The 25,581-nt window shown below is 37.5% G+C and overlaps 1 protein-coding gene across 15 annotated transcripts in view; it reads left to right on the top strand.

The window, feature by feature from the left end:
* Nucleotides 1-19,785, top strand: part of LOC126297419 (single-stranded DNA-binding protein 3) — a 325,367-nt gene extending 305,582 nt beyond the window's left edge. For 8 of the 15 annotated variants that reach the window (XM_049988215.1, XM_049988217.1, XM_049988208.1 and 5 more), the window contains 6 exons: nt 1,945-1,983; nt 5,243-5,303; nt 13,691-13,756; nt 15,482-15,552; nt 15,663-15,863; nt 16,908-19,785. In XM_049988215.1, coding sequence (XP_049844172.1) covers nt 1,945-1,983; nt 5,243-5,303; nt 13,691-13,756; nt 15,482-15,552; nt 15,663-15,863; nt 16,908-17,012 — 543 coding nt within the window. In that variant the 3' untranslated portion in view covers nt 17,013-19,785. Of the gene's footprint in view, nt 1-1,944; nt 1,984-5,242; nt 5,304-13,690; nt 13,757-15,481; nt 15,553-15,662 lie in introns of all 15 variants that reach the window. The other 7 variants (XM_049988210.1, XM_049988212.1, XM_049988214.1 and 4 more) reach the window with 2 other exon arrangements.
* Nucleotides 19,786-25,581: the final 5,796 nt, after the last annotated feature.

Consider the following 25,581-nt stretch of genomic DNA (forward strand, 5'->3'; position numbering starts at 1 on the left):
TCTTTGTTTTTAAATTTGTGTTGAATGAGTGAATATAAAATAATTTAAGTAATTTGTGACTGTGACACAACATGACTAATAAAGGCCTTAGCCTGCAACTGACTAAGTACGGAGTTACAATAAATGAAGATGCAACTTAAGAAATTGTGTGCACTCGATCTAACTTTCCCCATCTGATATGCTAAAAAGCACAGTTACTGGTGGAATTACCTCAAGATAAAATGCTAAGGTGCAGCATTAAAGCTAAGCAGATTTTAAATTCCTATCCACCTATGGCTCATTAAAAATGATTTTTGTTTGATGTGTGTTGGGTAGAGCTTGACTATCAGATCAACAGTGCTAGACATTCCATAATTCATTTTATTTTTTAATACTGCAGTACAAGAAAAAAGCATAGCAGTAAGGTGACTTGATATTTGGTTGTGTAAGGTGCCTCATGTTATCAGAATTCTGAAGGCCACTTGTTTCAATTTTCACTACTGTACAGAGGCCATGTAATGAACTGTTAATGTAACAGGTATATCAGCAATGGTAAACTACAAAGCCAACAAAAGAAATTGAAATTAAATTGAAATGCATCTATTTTCTCGGAACTTTCCAGAAAAAATTTCTGTCATGTTGGGAACAATGTTCACGGCCTCAGTCATTATTGCAACAAACACTTCACGGCCTCTAATGCACAGCCACTGACTGGCTGCTGTTTTGTGTCAGTAGTGTTACAGTGGCATATTTCTCAAAAATGGTTTTCTGACACAGGTTGCTAGAATCGGCATTTCCTGTCTAAATTAGAAATTACGTTCAAGTTTTTATTTCTTGCACACAGTGTGCATCGTACATTGCAATTGCAAATTCCTGATGTGAGGTAGTTACTAGGAAATAAGTGTTCTTACTAATGTTGATTTCCTAATTGTACACATAACATACTCTAAATAAAAATTTTCCTGTTAGAGGCATAATGAAAACAGCAAAAATACTGATATGCTGGTGTTGAATAAAGCAACATGGACTTCTTGGATAAAATTGCATGTTTGCATTTGTTGTTATGCAAGGTTTTGTGCTCCTTCCACCAATGAATGCTCCTCTTTGCATCCACCTGGTTTTCAGTAGCAACTGTCTCTAGTGTTCAAACATTCCTGTCTTGCCTAGCCATGTACTAGGATTTAACTATCACTTTTATGTCATAATTGTTATTACAGAACTATCTTCTTTGATCTAGTCTGCCTCCCTGTGAGTTACTTTTCTTTCTATTGGCTTTAGCAAGTCAAATTTTACCATAAACTTTGCATGCTTTAGTTTTGTATTTCCTCTGGAATTTCCTTCTCGAAAATCATTAATATCCAACATAGATGACATAGAGAGGAAGATCCACACACCAACCTATTGTCTGCAGTCATTTTGGTGGCTCAGGTGATGTCCCAAGTTATCACTAAGCAAAAGGAAAGAAGAGAAAATAATATTGTGTTGGAGATAAGCTGAAAACCAGCTCCACAAATCAGTTGTTTGCACAAGGTTATTCATATTATGTCATTTAGTCCTGTCATGCTAGCCCTCCATTACTAACTTATATTGTTCATATTTGTTCTGTCTGTGCTTCTTTCCTTTGTTTTACTGAAACTACCTTAGGTAAATCACCCCCAAATATAAGAAATTTGTGGCATTTGCGGCAGATAAAACAGGATATTGTTCTTGTGTTATTGATGTGAGCTCTTTGGTGACTTAGTATTTTGTTGTTTCCCTGTTTTATGTGAGACTGTCTCACAGCACTCTCTCTCTCTCTCTCTCTCTCTCTCTCTCTCTCTCTCTCACACACACACACACACACACACACACACACACACACACACACACACACACAAATTATTTTTAATAAGTAATTCTTATTTTTATTATTCTTAAAATTTCTAAATAGACATATTGTTCTAATACATTCCTTTTTGTTTACAGCCAATGAATTATTCCTCTTCATCTCCTGGAAATTATGGGGTATGTATCTGTACAGAAATTATATTGCCTGCTTTGCATTGTATAAAGAGTTAACTTCCCTTACGTAGCATAATTAGATGATTATATGAAGGGTTTCTGGGTGGAAAACATTGGCTTGTGCAACCAACATAAATCCTGCAACCATGGAACTAAATTTTGCCCCTGCAGCTGGTATGAGCTTAAGGCGTTGAATTAGTGTGGAGGTGGAAAATGTGAATGCTATTTTGTTGAGAGCCACATGTCAAGATTCTGGATTAATTTACAATGTTCCACAACTGGTCAACTTTGATAGATGATGGAAAGAAAACAACTATGCCACTTTTGAATTTACATTTTTAAAAAAATATTGGGAAGATTGTGGCAAAATGCCTTCTAGCTGCTCCTTCTTTTTCTTTGTCATCCAATTTTTTCTGCCTCAGAAATCTTTATTCAGTTTCAAGATGAAGAAAAAGTTACTGCACTTCAAATTTAGACTGCATGATGGATGGCACAGTTCCTAGAACCTACAAGTGTTCTCCATATCCTTGGAAGCAACAGCACTATAGGGGAATGCCATGACTCATCTTCTCTTGTCCCTTTTTTCTATAATGGCATCTTAGTTTTAGTGTAGTAGTGAAGCACAGCGATTGCATTTCAAGTAGCATCCTTTTACTTTGCCTTACAGTCCTTAGAAGATTGTTTCCATGATCTTCTTAAGGGACTGAGAGATGTTCATCACATCCGGTAATGCTTTTATTGCTTTGGGTAACTTGTGGCACCTCTTGTCAAGAAGAGGATCACAATAAAAAAGGTTATATCCTCTTGTAATAACAGATTCAAATTTTTTTATATATATTGTTCTTGAAAGAGCTCTAAAATTTGTGAGTAATGTCTCAACAGGATAGAGCCAGGATAGTGCCAGTCAGCTGCAGAGAGAAGTGAAATTACCCATTTCTTCCATCTTTCCTCATTTTTTGTAATGAGTGTCTCTCAAATGATCCAGTCATCAAAGACCTGCTAATATACACTTGCACTTCAAAGTGGTATGTTTTCCTTGTTAACCTCTTAAAACTGCTCACCATAGCAATGTTAACTTCCAATGAATGTACATCTTACATGAGTTGTTTGCCAAATCTTTAACGGTGGAATATAACTGACAGATTTCCGTGTCGATGCCACCCAATTATTTAGTAAACTGTTGAAGTTAGTTTTCCTTACCAGTAATCACAAAGTAGTAACTAGTTTTCCTTCTTGTAACACTCACTTATTGTAATGGTGCATTCTTTTCACATGTGACCCAGTATATCATTTGCAGCTTCTTAAAATTCTCACAACTTTTCAGTATCGGGCTTGAAACGTTTGTGGAGTCTGTCTTGTAGCATCACCACACACACTACTGTATGTAAATGAAAATCAAACAAATTGTTGTGTATAGGATTCTAAGTTCAAACGGTTTTAAAGTGGCTGAAGTTGCTGAGATATGTATGTTACATCATGAGAATCGCACAGTTTATTTGGTCAGCAGTGGCAAATAACTTTCTCACACACAGTCTTTGTATTTTTGATAAAGTGCTGTATAAGACTACAATATGAACTGGAGATGATACATTTAGTACAGATGAGTTTATTTGAGACAGTAGAATGTTGCAGTTGATTTAGTAAACATCATGCTAGAAGACTTTTTATGAGATTACTTGTAGTTAAAACAACAAATAAGTTAGATAATTCCATTATTTTTGTGCCATCAGAACTTCTAAAAAGTAGACTACATACATTTTCCCTTTCTACATAGGTAGAAATACAATCTGAAACTGTGAACAATCTTGCAGCTAGATGAAAAACTAGGAATAATGTAGAAAATAGCCTTAGTAACATAGAGTATTAAAGAGTATTGTATTCCTTGGTGCCTGAGGATGAGTACCAGTGCCTCATGGACATTGTGACTGGTTGTGGTATGAAATTTTGATTGAAGACTATTTCATAAACAAATATTAAAGTGCAAAGAGTTAATTTGTAGGTAAGGGAGGTTGGTGTCATGTTTCTACAGCAGCTTGTTTATGTCGGGAAGTTGAAGTAACTAAAAATTGCTAATCAGTCTTCAAAGCACAAGTGTTTGGGAATTAAATCATAAAATTTAAGATTTAGCTATTGATTTGTAATTTAAGTTAAAAATGGCACTGGATAATAAAGAGCTGTATTACCTTTTACTAAATATGTTCGACTGGTCATCAATGTGATGATTTTCATGAACAAAATGATAGTCTTAAAAAAAAAAAACCAGGACAACTGTGTATTATACACCCCATGCAATTTTTAACATTCATGAAAGCAATTTTTAACATTCATGAAAGCTGGTGAACATCATGTTGAATTTTTGTGATTGCACTCATTGTATTTGAATGAAAAGTATTTCAGCATTCTCTCCACAATATGCAAAATACATCAAGAAGTGGCATATTTGGATGAAGAAGTTTTCACTCCTATAATAAACTTTCATTGCCATATATTGAGGCGTATGGGGGTAAATTTTTAATCTGTGAGATGGTAATGTGAAATTATCATTTTTTTGTGTCATAGATATGTTGAAAATGGTTTTCTATAAATAATTCTGGATTGAATCATACATAGATGATAATCAGTTTATAAATGTAAATACACAAAATAGTTAAAATATTTAGATCCCTGGATGAAAGTTGGCATGAATCCCTAGACTTAATATTACACACACTTCTAATAATTGTTTTTGAAGTAATAATATCATATTTACACTGTTTGCATTCCCCCAAACGATTATTCCATATCTTACAATAGATTCAAAATAGCTGTGGTAAACATCTTTTCTGATGTCAGTGTCACTAGTGTAGAACAATATTGTCCTTGCAAATGCAAGACTGTTTAGCTTGTTTGACGGTGGCTGTTTTTGATTGTATGGCTATAAGAACTATTGAACACTTTGTCACACAGGTTTTTAAATATTTGCAAAAGTGTTGCTAGTTACGGGTGTGCTAGGTAGTTCGTAAAGTAGATAGAAAAACATTAGAAAAATACACTTAGTGGTGGTGAATCCGATGTATAGAGCATTCCCGAAGTTTGTCCATCCATGGTTGTTATAAGACAGTGTGGCTACACCAACAGTTCAGTATCTTGGCATAATGAAAACAGCCCCAGTTGCTTGATGTGGCCACTTTAGGTATTGAAGCTGATTTTTGTAATGAAATTACTGAATTCGTCATATGCATGCAATGGTAACAGTAATGTATGATTTCTTCCTCTGTTACAGGGACCACCTGGTTCTGCAGGACCCCCAGGACCAGGAACTCCTATAATGCCTAGCCCACAAGGTAAGTGTTTGGTGTAGGTATTAAAGATATGGTGCATTTGTTTATTCATATTATCATATAATACTGTCAGTTTTAAGTAATGAAGTGGTGTGTTTGATACTATTTTCGTGTCAAGTGAAAATGAACCTAACTTACGTGATAAATGAAGAGTCTAAATTACATTTTACAGCTATTCAGAAATAATTGGAAACAAAGCAGGTTGCTATCTAAACTGATAGATCAGGAATGGTAATTTTGCCTGAAGAAAGCACATATTTCTCTTTTTCTCATTCCACAATGTTTGTGATCGATGAGGCACAGTCAGTTTTGGTGCTAAGGGTGTAAAGCAGATATATAGCCGAAAGTGGGAGAATAATAGTATTTTTTTTCTGCAAAGATAGAGCAGTGCAAATGAATGCACAGGACAAAATTTTAACGCACGAAGTGTGTTTGCACATCTGTATCTCTGGAGGGTGGGAAGAACATACGAAGGTGTGATACTACTTTTATTAAATTTAAAACAGAGGAACCTAGTTTAACTTCATAGGTTTCTAAGTTTAATAATAATTCTAACTTACTGCTCACACAAATTTGGATGAAAATTACGTAGATAGTTGGTTTAGAGTAATAATTCATTAATGTGAATAACAGTAACTAATTACTTCGACAATAGAAGAGTAGTAAACAAATGCTTGTGCTGTGTTTGTTCTTCCTAAGAAATAATTCTTATATAATATATATTACAGTATAATTGCCTTCTTATGATGAGTCACTATGTGTTGTTAGACTTACCTGGTGCTTCTACACCACTGCTCTTTTATCTTGAATTACTTAAACTTTTTATGACTTTTTCTGCATATGTGTACTTGGTTTCAAGACTGTAATGATGTTGCTATGATACAAGCCACAGCATATAATGCACATTACAGCTGTGATGACATTCAGCCAAACATGTTGCAATAAATCGTCTTTTATAAAAACAAATACGAAAAATCATACAAAGTATAAGAAGATAGTGACTGGTTATGGTAAAGCAAATTTCAGCACAACTAATCTATCTTTCTGTGACGACAACCTAACATGTTTGGAATTGGTGTCAGTGTATGTCCCTAATGTTCCTTTCAAAATAAAGTTATATGGCAGTTACTGTTGTTGTACAGATATGTCTGCTGTTTCTTCATAGATGCAAATTCCTATAACCTTTCATTTGATTATTTGGTCTTCATTTCAGTGTTGGGTGTTATTACATGCACAATCTACATGCTACTTACATATTAATATAGTAGAATCATGGCATTTCAACATACTTCCTTCACATTTCACTGAGACATACCTAATTCCACATTTTTTGAGACAGGATGTAACTTTACATATTGTTTGGTGTAAATCAGGAAAACCTAGCAGTTTTAGGATTATGTTTGAAAGTGGTCAAATTGTTATTAATTTTGTGTTAATGTTGTTGTTATTTTCAGTCCTGGGACTGGTTTGATGCAGCTCTCCGTGCTACTCTATCCTGTGCAAGCTTCATCATCTCCCAGTACCTACTGCAACCTACGTCCTTCTGGATCTGCTTACTGTATTCATCTCTTGGTCTCACTCTATGATTTTTACCCTCCACGGTGCCCTCCAATACTAAATTGGTGATCCCTTGATGCCTCAGAACATGTCCTACCAACCGATCCCTTCTTCTGGTCAAGTTGTGCCACAAACTTCTCTTCTCCCCAATCCTATTCAATACTTCCTCATTAGTTATGTGATCTACCCATTTAATCTTCAGCATTCTTCTGTAGCACCACATTTCGAAAGCTTCTAATCTCTTCTTGTCCAAACTATTTATCGTCCATGTTTCACTTCCATACATGGCTACACTCCATACAAATACTTTCAGAAATGACCTCCTGACACTTAAATCTATGCTCGATGTTAACAAATTTCTCTTCTTCAGAAACGCTTTCCTTGCCATTGCCAGTCTACATTTTATATCCTCTCTACTTCGACCATCATCAGTTATTTTGCTCCCCAAATAGCAAAACTCCTTTACTACTTTAAGTGTCCCATTTCCTAATACTCTCAACATCACCCGACTTAATTCGACTACATTCCATTATCCTCGTTTTGATTTTGTTGATGTTCATCTTATATACTCCTTTCAAGACACTATCCATTCCGTTCAACTGCTCTTCCAAGTCCTTTGCTGTCTCTGACAGAATTATAATGTCATCGACAAACCTCAAAGTTTTTATTTCTTCTCCATGGATTTTAATACCTACTCCGAATTTTTCTTTTGTTTCCTTCACTGCTTGCTCAATATAGAGATTGAATAACATCAGGGAGAGACTACAACCCCGTCTCACTCCCTTCCCAACCACTGCTTCCCTTTCATGAACCTCGACTCTTGTAACTGCCATCTGGTTTCTGTACAAATTGTAAATAGCGTTTCGCTCCCTGTATTTTACCCTTGCCACCTTCAGAATTTCAAGGAGAGTATTCCAGTCAACATTGTCAAAAGCTTTCTCTAAGTCTACAAATGCTAGAAACGTAGGTTTGCCTTTTCTTAATCTTTCTTCTAAGATAAGTCGTAGGGTCAGTATTGCCTCACGTGTTCCAACATTTCTACGGAAGCCAAACTGATCTTCCCCGAAGTCAGCTTCTACTAGTTTTTCCATTCGTCTGTAAAGAATTCGTGTTAGTATTTTGCAGCTGTGACTTAATAAACTGATAGTTCGTTAATCTCTTCCAAAATTTGAACTTCCTGTTAGATTCATAGATACACTAAGAGACTTAAAAATACACATATAAAAAAAAACAGTTTTGCATCACATTGGTTCCGAGAGTTCCGGAACCTGTAAAGAAAATTGGAATAGAGATCAACATAAACATCATTTCCGCCCTTTTTTTGCTCATGAAAACCAAACATTGCTTATTGTACCACCATACACCGAAATCTTGAGAGGTGGTGGTCCAGATTGCTGTTCACACCAGTACCTCTACTACCCAGTAGCACATACTCTTGCATTGTTGCACACTTGTATTCATCGTGGCATACTATCTACAAGTTCATCAATGTGCTGTTGGTCCAGATTGTCACACCGCTCAATGGTGATTCGGCGTTGATCCCTCAGAGTGGTTGCTGGGTCATGTCGTCCATAAACAGTCCTTTTCAATCTATTCCAGGCATGTTCGATTGGGTTCATGTTTGGAGAACATACTGGCCACTCTAGTCGAGCAATGTCATTATCCTGAAGGAAGTCATTCACAAGATGTGCACAATGGAAGTGCTAATTGTCACCCATGAAGATGAGTGCGCGCCCATACACTGCCAATATTGTTGCACTATCAGTCGGAGGATGGCATTCACGTATTGTACAAACACATCTCCGATGATTGTCTGGTTGAAGGCATATGCGACACTCATCGGCAAAGAGAAAGTGATGCCAGTCCTGAGCTGTACAATTGGCATGTTGTTGTGCTCATGTGTTCCATGCTGCATGGCGTCATGGTTGCAAAGATGGACCTCGCCATGGATGTCATGAGTGAAGTTCTGCGTCATGCAGCGTATAGCACACAGTTTTAGTTGTAACATGATGCCCTGTGTCTGCACAAAAAGCATTGTTCAACATGGTGGCATTGCTGTCAGGATTCCTCTGAGCCATAATCTGTAGGTAGTGGTCATCCACTGCAGTGGTAACCCTTGTGCAGACTGAGCAAGGCATGTCATCAACAATTCCTGTCTCTCTGTATATCCTGCATGTCCGAACTACATCGCTTTGGTTCACTCAGAGAGGCCTGGCACTTCCCTTGTTGAGAGCCCTTCCTGGCACAAAGTAACAATGGAGACACAATCAAACCATGGTACTGGCCATCTTGGCATGGTTGAACTACAGACAACACAAGCCATGTACCTCCTTCCTGGTGGAATGACTGGAACTGATGGGTTGTCAGACCGCCTCCATCTAATAGGTGCTGCTCAGGCATGGTTGTTTACATCTTTGGGCGGGCTAAGTGATGCCTCTGAATAGTTGAAGATACTGTGTCTGTGATACATTATCGCCTGTCTTTCCGATTTCTGGGAACCAGGGTGATACAAAACTTTTTTTGATGTGTGTATTAAGTTCTTGGGCAACTATTTTAATAATTATTCTGTGAATCAATAGCTAGTTTTTGAAAATCTGCAAGCTGTGAGGAATAGTTAATGACAGCAATCTCAATAGTTGATACTCATGTTTAGAGATTTCACTTGGGAAGAAACCACTTACAGCTACTGATCTTTATTTGTCATCAATGACAAAGTAATCTGTGTACAAAGTTACAAACTGTATACAGCAATGTTGCCAAATATACCATCAAATTGGTTGATTTCTGATGGTTTTGAGGTTATTTACACTGTAACTTTGATTGGTTATGTTAGATTGCATTGTTTGTTACAGAAGTGGTGAGGTGTATATATATAACAAATAAAACATAGTAAGAACACAAAGGCTGTGTGTACTTATATTTGCCTGAGACAGATGATGTGTCGGAAATTACCCCCATGTTTTTTAAATCTCTATCTGAATTTACAAAGTGTGCAGGTGGAATTTTGGACATAAGTTGATGTTTCAAAAACATTCTACATTCTTCTTACTTAATGTCAGAGATTTTAACACATTTTAAGGATGTCCATTATTATGAATGTCTGATAAGGACTGAGATAATGATTCTAATATATTAAAGGCCAATTCTTATTTTCTGGCAAATTAAATTGCAAATTTTTAAAGTTCTAAATTGAAATATTAAAAACAGAAACAAAATAAAGGAATTCTACTAAAAGATTAAAATTAGATTTCTTATTCATCATTCAAAATTAAGTTGCAAACACATCAGGCATTGACAATAAAGTTAAGACAGTCTACAGATCTAAAGCATATCTTTAAAAATAAACAGCCATCTCATTTCAGCTGGTGTATAAGTAATCAGGGAACTTGTTTTTGTATTGTGTTGTGTCTTCATTAAGGACATTTAAGAACTACAAATATGTTGCTACTGTTGTTGTGTGGGTACAAGAATTTCACACATAATCCCCTTGCACCAACATTCGTGGCCACTCCAATGTACTGCCTCATATGTTCCTTGTTTCCAGATGTGTATTTGTAGTCCACAAAAAGAAAAGCCTCTTCCATCTGTTTATGAAGGGTCATTTTCACTTTTATTACTGCTAGAAGCAATATCACTTGTTTGTGCACTGTTTTTGTCTTCCTAAAAGTCATGGCCCATAACTGATTTCCCAGGAGGAACGTTTAGTTTGTGATAGTGCGAACTACCAGGTTTACTTGGAGGATAACAAACTTATTTGAACATTTCTCATGCCTCTGCATTACTTTGCCAGCCCTCTTCAGTATCAGGCAATTTCTGTAAGACATAATCTGGATCAAATGAGATTAGGCCTATGATAAAAAAAAAAAAAAACACCCTCTTTGTTTTCAGTAGGATTAGCTGAAATCTTAGTCGGTATCGGCTTCAGAAGAGATGGAAAAGCATCCTTGGAAATGGTTCCATGAGTGTACTTCTTCCATTCAGTTAATCTTGCTCGTATCATTGTTCTGAAGAGGATTACATCCAGTGGTTAGAGGAGATGGGTGCTATTAGGAGAACAAATTTCAACACCAAGAATTGGTTAATATAGAGTAATGAAGTGAGTTGTCATCCACTGATGTCCCATAAGTGCTTGGTTAGAGATAGATCTGGTAATCACGCAGGCCAAGGGGGCATGTCAACATGCTGTAGAGTATTTGGGGTGAGCATTATCCTTTTGGAAAACACACTCTGGAATGCTGTTCATGAATGGCAGCATGACAGGTTTAATCGCCAGACTTATGTACAAATTTACAGCCAGGGTGCATATGATAACCACAAGATTGCTCCTTCCATCACATAAAATCGCACCCCAGACCTTGACTCCAGATAAAGGTCCAGTGTGTATAGGCCACAGACAGGCTGGTTTCAGGTGCTCACCAAGTCTTCTTCTAACCAACACACAACCATCACTAGCACCAAGGCAGAACCGGCTTTGATCAGAAAACACACAAGACCTCCAGTCTGCCCTCGACTCCACTGAAATTGCAAATGGCAGTGATTCGGCATCAGGGCAATGCATGCTATAGGGCATCTGGCTCAGAACTGTCCTTGAAGTAACCGATTTATAACAGTGTGTTGTGTCACTGTGGTGCCAACTGCTGCTTGAATTGCAGCTGCAGACGCAACATGATATGTCATAGCTGTACGCCAAATACGATGGTCTTCTCTCTCAGTAGTGCCATGTGGCTGTCTGGAGCCCAGTCTTCTTGTGATGATACCTTCCCCTGACCACTGCTGCCAGCAGTTACGCACAGTGGCTATATTCCTGCCAAGTCTTTCTGCAGAATTGTGGAAGGAACATTTAGCTTTTCGTAGCTGTAGTACACATCTCAAAACCAATTCAACGAGCTGTCAATAATGGTGTCTTCATTGTCATAGAGGCATTCCTGACTAATATCAACTCACTGTGTCCAGTCTCAAAGGTAACTAATGCTCACAACCTGTACAGCATGTATTTAAAGCAAATCTGATTTGCATCCTCATAGTGGAGCAACTAGTGCCACTCTCACATAACTGGCATGAAATCTGAATAATTGTCATCTTTCAGATGTAGAAATGTGCCTACTAACTTTTGTTTATCTTGCACAACTCCTCCGTGGTGTTGGGATCTTCTTTTGCCATCAGTGCACTTTCTTGGCATTGTCCGAAATCACTGCACACAGTACCCACTTTTATGAAACCTGTTGTTTTATAATTCTATATGAAAAACTTGACAAGCTTCTACAACTGTCTCAATGCAGTAGACTACTGATCTTGTTGACAGCTGCTGTTACAATACTTTCCACCAGTTGCAACACTAGAAAGTTCCCCATTGATGGTAATGTGTGAACTTTCAACAATGAGATTGTTCATCAGATATTTAGCTAGATAAACATTAGACCCAAAATAAAAGTTGTGGCCCAAAATAAAAGTTGTGGAATGCAGGAAATACAATCGCATGCTTAAAATAATTAGAAGTGAAAATTAGCAGCAGTTAGTTGCTATGCAGTGGGAAAGAGCAAATAAACCATATTGTCGGAAAATACCACAGTGACCAATATCACTCTTTGATGGTACCTTTGTTATTTTAATGTTACCAGTTTCAGAATTTTAATAAGAAATTATCATAATTGGCATAGCCACTAACACACTTATCTCTAAAGATTACACTGATATTTGAAATGTATGTGAGGGTAAACCTAAAATGTATGGAGACTTTTTCTGTGGATAGTGGTAACATGAATATTGATGGAACCAGTAAACAAATTGTGTTACCATATCATATTAGACACTACTTTAATAACTTGATCAGCAGATGTAAAAATTATTGTGCAGTTCTGGTGTTTCTATGATTCTGGTGCCTATGCAGTAATTATTTTGTCAATTTACTTTTAATTTTTGTAACTGGTATTTACTTATTTGAAGAGCACCCTATGAAAGCTGTTTACGTATTGCAGTTGCTTTAATAGTAGTTGTTTTTCCAGCTGAACAATTCAGTGTGACCAAATACAAAATTGGTTCTACACATGTTGTTAAACCTCTCAGTTCTATAGCATGTAATATTCAGAATATAGAACCTTCTTACCTTGCACACTTTGAGCTAACTATGGGAAAGTGGGGTAGCTACTTCTTAAGTGTAATTTATTAAATCTTAGAAGGTTAGTGTATCAGTGATGTTAGCACTTCGCATGCAATAGGAAAGTGCATTAGAACTTAAGTGGTTGTTAGAGGGGCCTAGTTTTGACTGAAAACCATATTTCAAATAATGTTGGTATTGACGACGATGATGTAGATTTATGTATAAATCCTTGAAGCTACATCATCTTCTTGAAAGTGCCATGATCTGGGAAGTATGGCTTTGAGAACTTTTCCCTTCTTTCTAAAGTTTTGCATGTAAATTGATTGTATATAATATGAATTGCTAGCATCAATCTAAAAGAATGTACTAAATACAAAGGCTCATTACTTATCCTGTAGCTCCAGAAACTGTTTCTGTAACTGATAGTAATAAATGTCTGCTACTGTAATTTTTCACGTTGAGCACTCAAACTGAAATACACTGGTTACAAAAAATGAGCTCAGTAAATGTATCTACACTAGTTGTGGCTGTGACAGTAAAATTTAATTTGTATGCTGACTTATGTCAAGGGCATTTTTGTGTTGAAATTGTCCATAAAATAGCATGGCTTATTGTTAGTAGTGCATGTTGTGCTAATTTTTAATCTCTTTTGTCATCTTTAGTTCATAGATATTCCAACACATTTGTTAAAATAATTGTGAGTCACGTAAGAAGCACTGATTGTATTTCTTTCTAGGTTCTGTGGGTCCCTATTCCCCTGCTAGTCACCGAATGCCCACTCCCAGTCCTGTGACGAGACAAGGTGAATACTGAATATACAAGACAGGCATATCTGTCAGGCTTACATGACTTGCCCTAACCCATCTATTCCAATATATTATGTATACATAAAGGCAGGAAGCAGTTAGTTGTCAAATGAGAACATCTATTGGCCACAGGGATAGCCAAAAATCCATAGCGACTTTTCTGAGGTTTCAGAATCACTGGAACTTAGTAGTTATTTTCTCCACCCAATTTTTTTAATTTCTTTTTTAATTTCTTTTTTCTTTTTAGTATAAAACTGTATTTCAACCTGAATCGTAGCACTGAGTATGCATAAATAAAATAGTGTTATTTCTATAGATACTTATGTTGAAATAGTGTGATCTAAAATCCATCGGGGAAGAAAACTATTTATTTGTACAGTCTGCCTTGTATAGTGTGATGACATAGTACAGTACTAACCAAAAGATTATTAGCTCCCCTTCCAGTTTAGTGAAGCCTGTTCTAAACCAACACTGGAAAACTTTTGAAATGCCAGCTTATTAATCAAATCCTTGGCATATTCCTGACCCCATAGTGCTAAACAGCTATTGCATTAGAATGCATTGTATTCGTGGAATGAAATTTTCATGAAGTGAAATGTCACTTTGTCCTCCCTGTTGTATTATAAACTGTTGCTTTGCATCTAGGTCTTGCTCCTACTTTTTCTATAATGTTAAAACATGGCATAAATGTAAATCAGCTTTTGTAATACATAAGTCATAGTTTGATGGTATAACATAATAATCTGAGAACTTTGCACTGTCTAACAAGTTAGGTTAACTGCAGTGACTGCATCCTTTTCTAGGTTAACATTTAATTTAAGGTTACTGACACATTCTTCACTCAATTATGACTTTGAATATATCCTCTCTCTCTCTCTCTCTCTCTCTCTCTCTCTCTCTCTCTCTCTCTCTCTCTCTCTCTCTCTCTCTCTATCTTCCCCCCCTTCCCTCCCTCTCTTCCCCCCCCTTCCCTCCCTCCCTCCCTCCCTCTCTGTCTGTACAGATTATTTTGTGCATGGTCTTGATCCTCTCTAAATGTATTAACTCCTGTAACATATTCCTTGCTTATAACAAATATAAATCTGGGTTATGTTGTTGCCGTGTATCATATTAAAATAAGAAACATTTTTATAATTTCTTGGAAAATAGTGGGAGCAGAGCAGGTATATTCCATAAAGTAATATACATATAAAACAAAACTAAGCAAGAACGAAAAGTCAAAGCTGAATCAACCTATCATTACAGCAGCTTCTAATGTGATCATGTGTAAAAAATCTTATTAGGCCATGTCTCATCTGGAGATTGCTTTCCTGTTTTAATTTCAGATCTTCTCCGTTCCACACATTTTCCCCATTAGATAATGATAAATTTAACTTAATGTTAGGGCATCTCATGTAAGATACAGCTTTTACAACTAATTAATTAATGTAACAGTAATCTTCAGTAGTAAAAACAAAGTTTATTTGTGTTATTTATAAAGTTATGTGTCACCTTACATTAAATGATGCTCCTTTCATTAACAGTTCAAGGGTACTATGTTATACTGTGCATCTAGTTTATGTTCCATTTTTAATATTATATAATTCTTGTTTTTAAGTGGGCCGTTGAAGCAGGCAGTTACATTTGTGACAAAATTTTTGGGTTTATTGTTACATGAAGTAAGCTTAAGAATGAATTGTATTAAAATTATACTCATCTGACATGAATTAATTGTTTCACAGATTCTTCAAATTCTGGTGGTGAGAACATGTATACAATGATGAAGTCTGTCCCCGGTGGAAATATACCAGGTGTAAGTAGAAAACTTAAGGAAGATGATCTGTCTCTGATAATAAGCCAAAATTGTTAAATTCCTTCATTTGTTTTTACTTTGCTAGTTGTTTTATGTTACTTTTGTTGCAGGATTTCCCTATGGCCACTGGTCCTGAGGGTGGCCCAATGGGACCAATGGGACCTAATACCATGGGGCCAGTTATGAATGGTGATGGCCTGGATGGAATGAAGAACTCCCCAGCCAATGGTGGTCCTGGCACACCACGAGAAGACAGCGGAAGTGGGATGGGAGACTACAACTTGGGGGGCTTTGGGGGACCTGGGGAAAATGTGAGTATGAGTGCTGGTGGCTATTTCTCCGAGACGTAGTGCCAGATACAAACACGCCGAGACATGGTGTCTTGCCTAAGGAACCGTCCTACGTTCAAGAGTTTGCTTGCCAAGTTTTCGACTTATCTCAACATCGCTAGATAAATAAAATAAAATTTTTGAACTATTTTTAAATTTAATGTAAGGTATTTCTTAGATGTGGGCAACATACGTGAATGTACACTCTGACCATTAGACGTGTTTGATTCCTAGTTGTAATCATGATTGTGCACCTTAATGTCTGGTGCTATCATTTTCAGTTTTTTTTGTTTACGTTTTTGCTTTCTATTATTTTGCCATGACATAACTAATCACAGCTAGACTGTATGTGTGAAAACACTGAAACTTGAGTTATAAATTAGTATTTGCATGTGAAATATTTGTTGCAGGAATGTGAGATAATGTTTCACTTTAATTCATATGCTGTGGAAATATTTCAGAATTAAATTAGCCATTTGAGTTTCTGTGCTGCTTACTTATTTGAAGCATTTTTTATAGACACTTAAAATAAATTTTGTTGGTCAGATTGAAGATTGTGTAAGTAGGGAAGTAGGGAGGAAGCTACGCTTTGGTGTGATCCACTTGCAAAATTGCTTCTTTTTTTTCTCATTATAATTTGCTAGGGGTGTTAAAGCACACCATACTGCTGCAAGATGGAATACACTCTTAAATTTGTAATTGTGATGAAAATGTGTATAATTACTGAAAAAGTATTAAAGTTTGTGTTTAATTCTCAGTATGCCTCATGTTAATGCGCTTGCCCCTCCCTACTGCCTTCGTCACACAATTAACATGTCCGCCCGCCAAACTCACACGAAGCCGTGATGACGGAAGGGTGTGTTGCATGAACCAAATTTCTTTTCAAAACTCAACTTTACTTTGCTAATTTTCAATTCTGAAATTTTAAAATTCAAAAATAAAAATTCGGTAAAAATTTGATTTCTGTAGATATCATAAAAAATGTTGGAAGTTTGGACTGTGCAGTGAACACTTTCTTCCTTCCAGGACCAAACTGAATCAGCCGCCATTCTGAAAATTAAGGAAAGCATGCAGGAAGAAGCCAAGAGGTTTGAAAAAGACTCCGACCATCCGGATTATTTCATGCAATAACACCCCGTCCCAGGCCCATTCCTCAAACCTTTTGTGGTCCCAACAAATTTCCTTTCCTGTTAGTCTCCTAGTACCTTACCATATCCCACGTCAAGCAAGCATCCTAGTCCTTTCCAGTTCCAGGACCTGCAGTCAGACAGAGGATCAGCTTGTTGTAAAATCAGATTGCAGTCTGTAATGTTGTAACTTTAATCCTAATTCAGACACAAAAATGTACATGCTGGCTGAATTCTATATTGACAGCAAAAATTTGCTTATGTTGTGGTTTCTCTTAAACTTCTTTGAAATGGAAATTATGTTGTGAAGAAAAAAAAGTTATACATCAGTCTTGTAGCATGTTCCTAAAGCTAGCAGTAAGGCTGGCAATCTGATTGAGTGGGTTATTTCATGCAGTGTGAATGATGAAACGAAAGTAAGTGTTAAAATAACTTTTCGTCTGTGTGTTTTTCGTGTCTAGTATTGATGGGTGTGTGATATTTTGTGTGTCAAGTGGTAAACTCACGCTATGTACTGTTGAACAATGAGGAGCTTACTTGGATATAAGAACAATAGTAAAGTATTACTCGCTCCATGCGTCTGTTAGCTCTATATGTCTAATTCGCTCCATGACTCTAAATTCACTCTGTGCGTCTAATTCGCTCCATGAATCTGAATTCTCTCTGCGAGTCTAATTTGCTCCACGACTGTAAATTTGCTCCACGAGTCTAATTCGTTCCACGAGTGTAATTCACTCCACGAAACTAATTCCATATCCTTTCAACTTTGCCATAAATCCTACTAATTTCACTCATAAACTGTAAAGCCCAATAAATAGATCCAATTACATTATATTGTCAAAAATAAATAGATTTTAATTTCATACATGGGGCTCTATATAAGAAATTAAAATTTTATATTATTTGTACTATAACAGACTATCTCTTAAAGGAACACATTACTGTTGTGAGTCATCTACACCACTCCATCAAATTTAATCTTGTTTCAGCTACCCTTTTATGGAACTGTTGTAAATTTGTGAAAATTGTCTATGTACATTTTTATGCAAGATTAAACCCTGTGACACTTTTATATCACTGAGGCCCTTTGCAGATAATGTTAGTTTAGAATAAAATATAAGATTGTGAAATATCATAATTATTTTAGTCTCCCTTATAGTGGATGTGGTACTGCCTATGTGTTTGCTGTTGCCATTATCGGTAAAGATTTTCCACTAAAATTTAATACGTCATATAAAATGAAGTTGCTAATTAAGTACCATGTAATTGTTTTTGCAATATTTATATGTGGAATTCATTTAGGCTAAAATCTGTTGGGTTCATGCAGAAATGTCAAGTAACACAGGCATCAGCTGAAGAGTACATGTATTGCTCCAGTAATCCGCATGTATTTATGTAGATTTTTGTAACAATAGGTTCCTCTCAAATAAAAAAAATTAAGGTTGTTACAAGAGAATGGAAAATCAGTCTGAAAGGGAGAAGTTACTGAATAAATTAAGGTTACTATTAGGCAAGATGGAAATGATTCTTGATTAAATTGTTAATAATTGTCATATATCCAAATAGCCGTGACAGTTCAGTATTTATAAAGTATGTGTTAAATTGTTTAATTATGTTAGGGTATTTCTGTCTTGCCAGGAGGACATAGTTTTTAAAAAATGTGTGCAATGTAAATATTTATGAATGTATTTTTTTCCTTTTAATTGTAGCATCTGAATGTGAACTAACCAGTCTGTTTTATTGTAAATAAATGATTGTTTCTTCACATAGTGAGTGGAGCAGCTCACAAATTCAGTTCTTAACTTCCATTGTACTTAGAGCTGCTTCATATACTCTCAAAGATTCAACCTTTGTACAGTATATGAAAGGAACAGTACGTGGAATTATAGTATTTGTTCCCCAGATTATGAGTCATGTGGTCTTGCCAGTTTAGTTATACTAAAAAAATAAAAAAATAAATATAATCTATGTGGTGTGCCCTTTGTGAAAACATCCATCAGAACAGATGTAAAGAAAGCAGTGTGTGCAAACCCAAATTCAATAAGTATTTGTCGTGTGTGTGTGTGTGTGTGTGTGTGTGTGTGTGTGTGTGTGTGTGACAGGGAGAATGTGTGTGTGTGTGTGTGTGTGTGTGTGTGTGTGTGTGTGTGTGTGTGTGTGTGTGAGGGCACGCGCACGCACTGGTGCGCTGACCCCACATTCATTGAGTATTTGTAGATTATATCATACTGCGTCAGACCTGCATTGTAACTAACACAAAATGTAATAGCCTTTGCTCAAGTTTGCCCATTACTTTTTGTGAAGCATTGGTGTTTGTTAAATATTTTTTTAGTCCTCTGATTATGACTGCGTGATACACTCCATTTTTATCTGTTTTGCGTTACGTTTTATTTAATGTTGTTCACACTTAATAGTATCTTCGATGTGTAAATAATAGAGGCATGTATTATGATGTAAATTATCGGTGTCGCTGCTACTGTATATGTTTGTTTCATTTCCCTTTTGTTAATATTGTTATTAAAAGATAAGATTCAGGCAGGGAAACAGTTTCTGAGTTCTACACACACACACACACTTGTCACTGTACCTGTGGCCATCAAATATAATGCAACACATTTGAGTTATTAGATTCTTATACTTTATTTCCTTTGACATCCCACATCCTTCATTATTGTCTGCCTCTTCATTCTTTGATTTTGTATTTCAGTATACAGACCTATGTAAAATTGTCATTGATAACTTGATGATTGAATATATGTTGACCACTGCGAGTTTTATTTGGTTTTAAAAAATTGTCATATCTCAAACATGGCTAACATTGAAATAATCATGAGTATTAAACATTAAAATCACAGTTGTATAATTTTACACGTAAAACATATGAAAAATGTATAGACATGAACAGGAGACTTATTTGACATTATTCAAGTCAGCGGAACAGAGTTACATGGAAACCGTAGAACGTCGGCAGTGAGAGTACTTGGCCACATTAAAGAATTTCCACCCTAAGGAAGAGTAGAGAGAGTGATCAATGGAAACTGAAATTTTTACCTTTTGGTTGTGTCTATATCTTATGCATCCTACCCATTCCAAAAACCTATTTGTTAAAGATTTTCTGCAGAGGTGAGGAAATAGTTACTAATAGGCAACAGAGATGCCCAGAAAAACTTCAGTTATTGCAAAAAATAGTCACATATAAACTATTTTTGTAATGCATAATAACATGTAGTCTATATGCAGGGTGCCCCGTGATTTGTGGTGTCTGTATACAGCGTGTCCCAGGACAAATGGGCAATACTCAAGGATATGACAGGAATGATTATTCAAAGTGTAGTAAACATAGGCTCTAAAATGCGCAGGCCCTTATTAAGGGTTATGATCGTTTGTTTACCTTCACTACTGTGAAGCACATCTCTTCTACTGAGAAAATGCTGGTAGCTTCTGAGGTATGCATTTTAGAGTCCATGTATATTAGTCTTTCATACTTTGAATAATCGTTCCTGTCATATCCCTGAATATTAAACATTCCTGCAGAGACACACTGTATTTTTAAAATATTTCTTCAAGTTTTCTTTTTTAGTACTGTCTACAGAATTCACCAATTGCTGTTCTTTGCTAGGTATGTATCATATGATAATGTTGTTGCAGCGGTATTTTTTATCACTATTTGAGTGATATTTAGCAGAAACATGAATCAAAATTGCAGTACACAGGTAACTTAGAAATGAAGTGGACAAACTGGCAATTGATGAGAAGCACTAAGTACTAGAGTAGGAAGTTTGGAAAAATATGGAAGGTGCCTTATGTTGCATTATTGAAGGAAACATCAGGGCACCTGTAAACTGAAGGTTCTTCCTCAGCCTATCCAAGTTTGTTATAAAGAGTACCGTTAAGCTGTTCTGTGAGCGTACACCAGCCCTCCCATAGCACACTTTTTGAAATGGTGGCTACACAATGCACAGACAACCTGAAAAGTGCTTATAATGCACCCAATTTGTTAACAATATACAGGGCATGAAAACTGGTACCTAAAACAAGTAACACAAGAAACACAGACAGCACTATGTAAATCACAGAATGCTCCACTGCCCCTGTAAATGAAAAATACTTTCTCTGTCACCCTGTATGCCAGCTGTATTGAGGTTTGTTCCACAAAACTGAACTGAATTGATTTAGTGCAGCCATTGAAAACCTAAATGAGGATGACTTGTCTCAAATCTGACTGAATATAACATAATATTTTCAACCACTGAAAGATTTGAGAGAGTAATTACTAGTGATGATTACTATTTTACTAACATGATGTTCTATTTCTTATCTGTTAAAAAGTATATGTCTTCAGTTCTTTTGTGTAGGGCTTAAAAATAAATATTACCTCGGTCTAGATCCCATAGGAAATCAATGATACAGATTTATTAGTTAGAAGTCTTTAAAACTTCTCTAACCTGAGGCTCATTAAAAAAAATTTATAGTTAAATGTTTTGCGTAGTTTTGAAATTACCAGACAAACGAAAATTAATCATTCTGCTGATTCTGATGCACTTCTGTACCAATTACTAGTAGTAATAAAAAATATGGAGGACAAACGGCTCTGCTAACAGGCACTCTTCATTGGTAGGCACCGAGTGAGGTGGCGCAGTGGTTAGCACACTGGACTCGCATTCGGGAGGACGACGGTTCAATCCCGCGTCTGGCCATCCTGATTTAGGTTTTCCGTGATTTCCCTAGATCACTTCAGGCAAATGCCGGGATGGTTCCTTTGAAAGGGCACGGCCGATTTCCTTCCCCACCCTTCCCTAACCCGAGCTTGTTCTCCATTTCTAATGACCTCGTTGTCGACGGGATGTTAAACACTAATCTCCTCCTCCTCCTCCTCCTCCTCCTCCTCCATTGGTAGGCGTAGTGAGTGTCCACACCAAACATACAGTTTTTTTTTTCTCAAGAGCAACAATACAGTTTCTATGTCAAGCTGTATTATTATTATTATTATTATTATTATTATTATTATTATTATTATTATTATTATTATTATTATTATTAATAATAAGTTCTGAAGATTCATAACTTAGCACATACGATTAATCACATTATTTGTTTCTTCCTATGTGCATCAGTGTAAATTAGGAGGAGCTATTTCAAAGAAGAATTTGGAAATAATGGCATTGTTGTCATGTCTAGTGTAAATTAATTTTGAGCAAGCCGAATAATATTTTGCTTCCATTACCATCTTGTGCATAAATAGTTATGGCTTAACATATCTGTGCATCATGGGCACTGTATATCATGTGGAAAGGAAGATCGTGGGAAACATGTGTCAAACTTTGACAAAGGGTCATGGAATATTCTTTTATAACCTTTGACAGAGAAACCTTTTCTCACTTAAGTGCACTCTCCAACTTACTCATTACATGTGGATGGTATTTGCATTTTAGACCAGAAACGATAAGATACAAAACAAGAGGAGAACTAAAGTCTTGTGGTTAAATCTATTGTAAGATCCTGATCTTAATATTGCTCAGTATACAGTAAGAACAATATAATCATAACTCACTTCGCTATTTAGTACTCTTTTGTTACGTAATTCGTAAATGAATCTGAAATGTTACCAGTTAATTAACTCTAGAACTCTCCAATGAATCAATATTTGTATCTGCTTTAATGTTTATTACATCATAGCTAATACACACAGTTATGTCAAGACTGGTACTGTTGTGAATACTTTAAGGCACACACAAGAAAGACAGTGTTCAGTGTTTTCAGTGGATAAATCTCTTGAAAAACAATTAAAACAGTGTCAGAAAAAAATTAATTTAAAAAAAAGATCCATTGAAAAGGAATTACGTGAATGGGACAGAATACGGTAGATGTGGTCTGTGTGTACAGGCAAACAAATGATTAAAACTTAAGAAAATTGGATGATTAATCCAAGAGAAACAGATATAAAAATTGAGCAAGTCGGTCTGGTTCTACATCATACTCTGTGCCATGCAATGAATGTGGCAGAGGGGATTTCTGGTACCACCAACTGATCCCCTTCCACCCTCTTCCTCTCATAAATGGTGCATGGAAAGAATGATTGTCAGTAAGCTACTGTATTAGCTCTAATTTCTCACAATTTCTTGTCATGGTCATTGTTAGATATATGTGGGAGGGAGTAATACATTGTCTAAATCTTCCAGGGAACTGCTGTCCTGAAAGTTTCTCCATGATGTATTGATCTACCTGTGGTCCTTACTCGGCTAACACTGATTGACAGAGTTGTTGGATGTTCTCCTGAGGAATATTTTACCAAATTCTGCCTAACTAGTTAGTTAGACTGTTAAAATCCCGCATTGGTTGGATGGCTCTTCCAATAAAATGTTATCAATTGGGAAGAGATCTGGCAACCTTTCTGGCCAAGGTAGGGTTCTGCAAGCACAAATACAAGCAGTTGAAACTCTAGCTATGTGTGGGTGGGCATTATCTTGCTGAAATGTAATTCCAAGATGGCTTGTCATAAATGTCAACAAAAAATGTCATACAATATTGTCGATGTACTGCTGTGCTGTAAGGGTGCTGCAATGAAATGAAATGGCACCCCAGATCATCACTCCTGACTCGCACCCCAGATCATCACTCCTGACTCTTGGGCTGTATGGCGGGCAACAGTTGCTGTCTGAGGTGTCTCCGGACATGTCTTCACTGGTCATCAGGACTCGTCACTGAAGACATTCCTATTCCAGTAAATGAAATTTCAGGCTGAATGTACTAGGTGCCACTGCAAGTGGGCTTGGTGTGCAGAGGTCAATGGTTGTCAGTACAGGGGGTGCAGTTAGCTCAGTCTTATTTCTGTGAGCCACATATTAATGGTCCTTACAGCTATTGAAGCACAAGTTGCAAGTCAAATCGATGATGATGATGATGATGATGATGATGATGATGATGATGATGATGATGATGATGATGATGATGATGATGAATTCGGGGCACGGAGTGCCTCTGATGATTGGTCATTCCTCACCTTCTGTTGTCTTTTTAGGTTTACCAATTCCTTCTGGATGATGTGTTCGTCCATAATTCACCCATTTCTGCCAGCATCATCAAATAGTAACATCACACTTAAGCAAATGTTGAATGTTCACCGATTACTCCAGTCAGCTTCTTTGAGCCCAAATACACTCCTGGAAATGGAAAAAAGAACACATTGACACCGGTGTGTCAGACCCACCATACTTGATCCGGACAATGCGAGAGGGCTGTACAAGCAATGATCACACACACGGCACAACGGACACACCAGGAACCGCGGTGTTGGCCGTCGAATGGCGCTAGCTGCGCAGCATTTGTGCACCGCCGCCGTCAGTGTCAGCCAGTTTGCCATGGCATACGGAGCTCCATCGCAGTCTTTAACACTGGTAGCATGCCGCGACAGCGTGTACGTGAACAGTATGTGCAGTTGACGGACTTTGAGCGAGGGCGTATAGTGGGCATGCGGGAGGCCGGGTGGACGTACTGCCGAATTGCTCAACACGTGGGGTGTGAGGTCTCCACAGTACATCGATGTTGTCGCCAGTGGTCGGCGGAAGGTGCACGTGCCCGTCGACCTGGGACCAGACCGCAGCGACGCACGGATGCACGCCAAGACCGTAGGATCCTACGCAGTGCCGTAGGGGACCGCACCGCCACTTCCCGGCAAATTAGGGACACTGTTGCTCCTGGAGTATCGGCGAGGACCATTTGCAACCGTCTTCATGAAGCTGGGCTACGGTCCCGCACACCGTTAGGCCGTCTTCCACTCACGCCCCAACATCGTGCAGCCCGCCTCCAGTGGTGTTGCGACAGGTGTGAATGGAGGGACGAATGGAGACGTGTCGTCTTCAGCGATGAGAGTCGCTTCTGCCTTGGTGCCAATGATGGTCGTATGCGTGTTTGGTGCCGTGCAGGCGAGCGCCACAATCAGGACTGCATACGACCGAGGCACACAGGGCCAACACCAGGCATCATGGTGTGGGGAGCGATCTCCTACACTGGCCATACACCTCTGGTGATCGTCGAGGGGACACTGAATAGTGCACGGTACATCCAAACCGTCATCGAACCCATCGTTCTACCATTCCTAGACCGGCAAGGGAACTTGCTGTTCCAACAGGACAATGCACGTCCGCATGTATCCCGTGCCACCCAACGTGCTCTAGAAGGTGTAAGTCAACTACCCTGGCCAGCAAGATCTCCGGATCTGTCCCCCATTGAGCATGTGTGGGACTGGATGAAGCGTCGTCTCACGCGGTCTGCACGTCCAGCACGAACGCTGGTCCAACTGAGGCGCCAGGTGGAAATGGCATGGCAAGCCGTTCCACAGGACTACATCCAGCATCTCTACGATAGTCTCAATGGGAGAATAGCAGCCTGCATTGCTGCGAAAGGTGGATATACACTGTACTAGTGCCGACATTGTGCATGCTCTGTTGCCTGTGTCTATGCGCCTGTGGTTCTGTCAGTGTGATCATGTGATGTATCTGACCCCAGGAATGTGTCAATAAAGTTTCCCCTTCCTGGGACAATGAATTTACGGTGTTCTTATTTCAATTTCCAGG

This window comes from Schistocerca gregaria, chromosome X, assembly GCF_023897955.1.
Source record: "Schistocerca gregaria isolate iqSchGreg1 chromosome X, iqSchGreg1.2, whole genome shotgun sequence".
NCBI classification, from domain to species: Eukaryota; Metazoa; Arthropoda; class Insecta; order Orthoptera; family Acrididae; genus Schistocerca; species Schistocerca gregaria.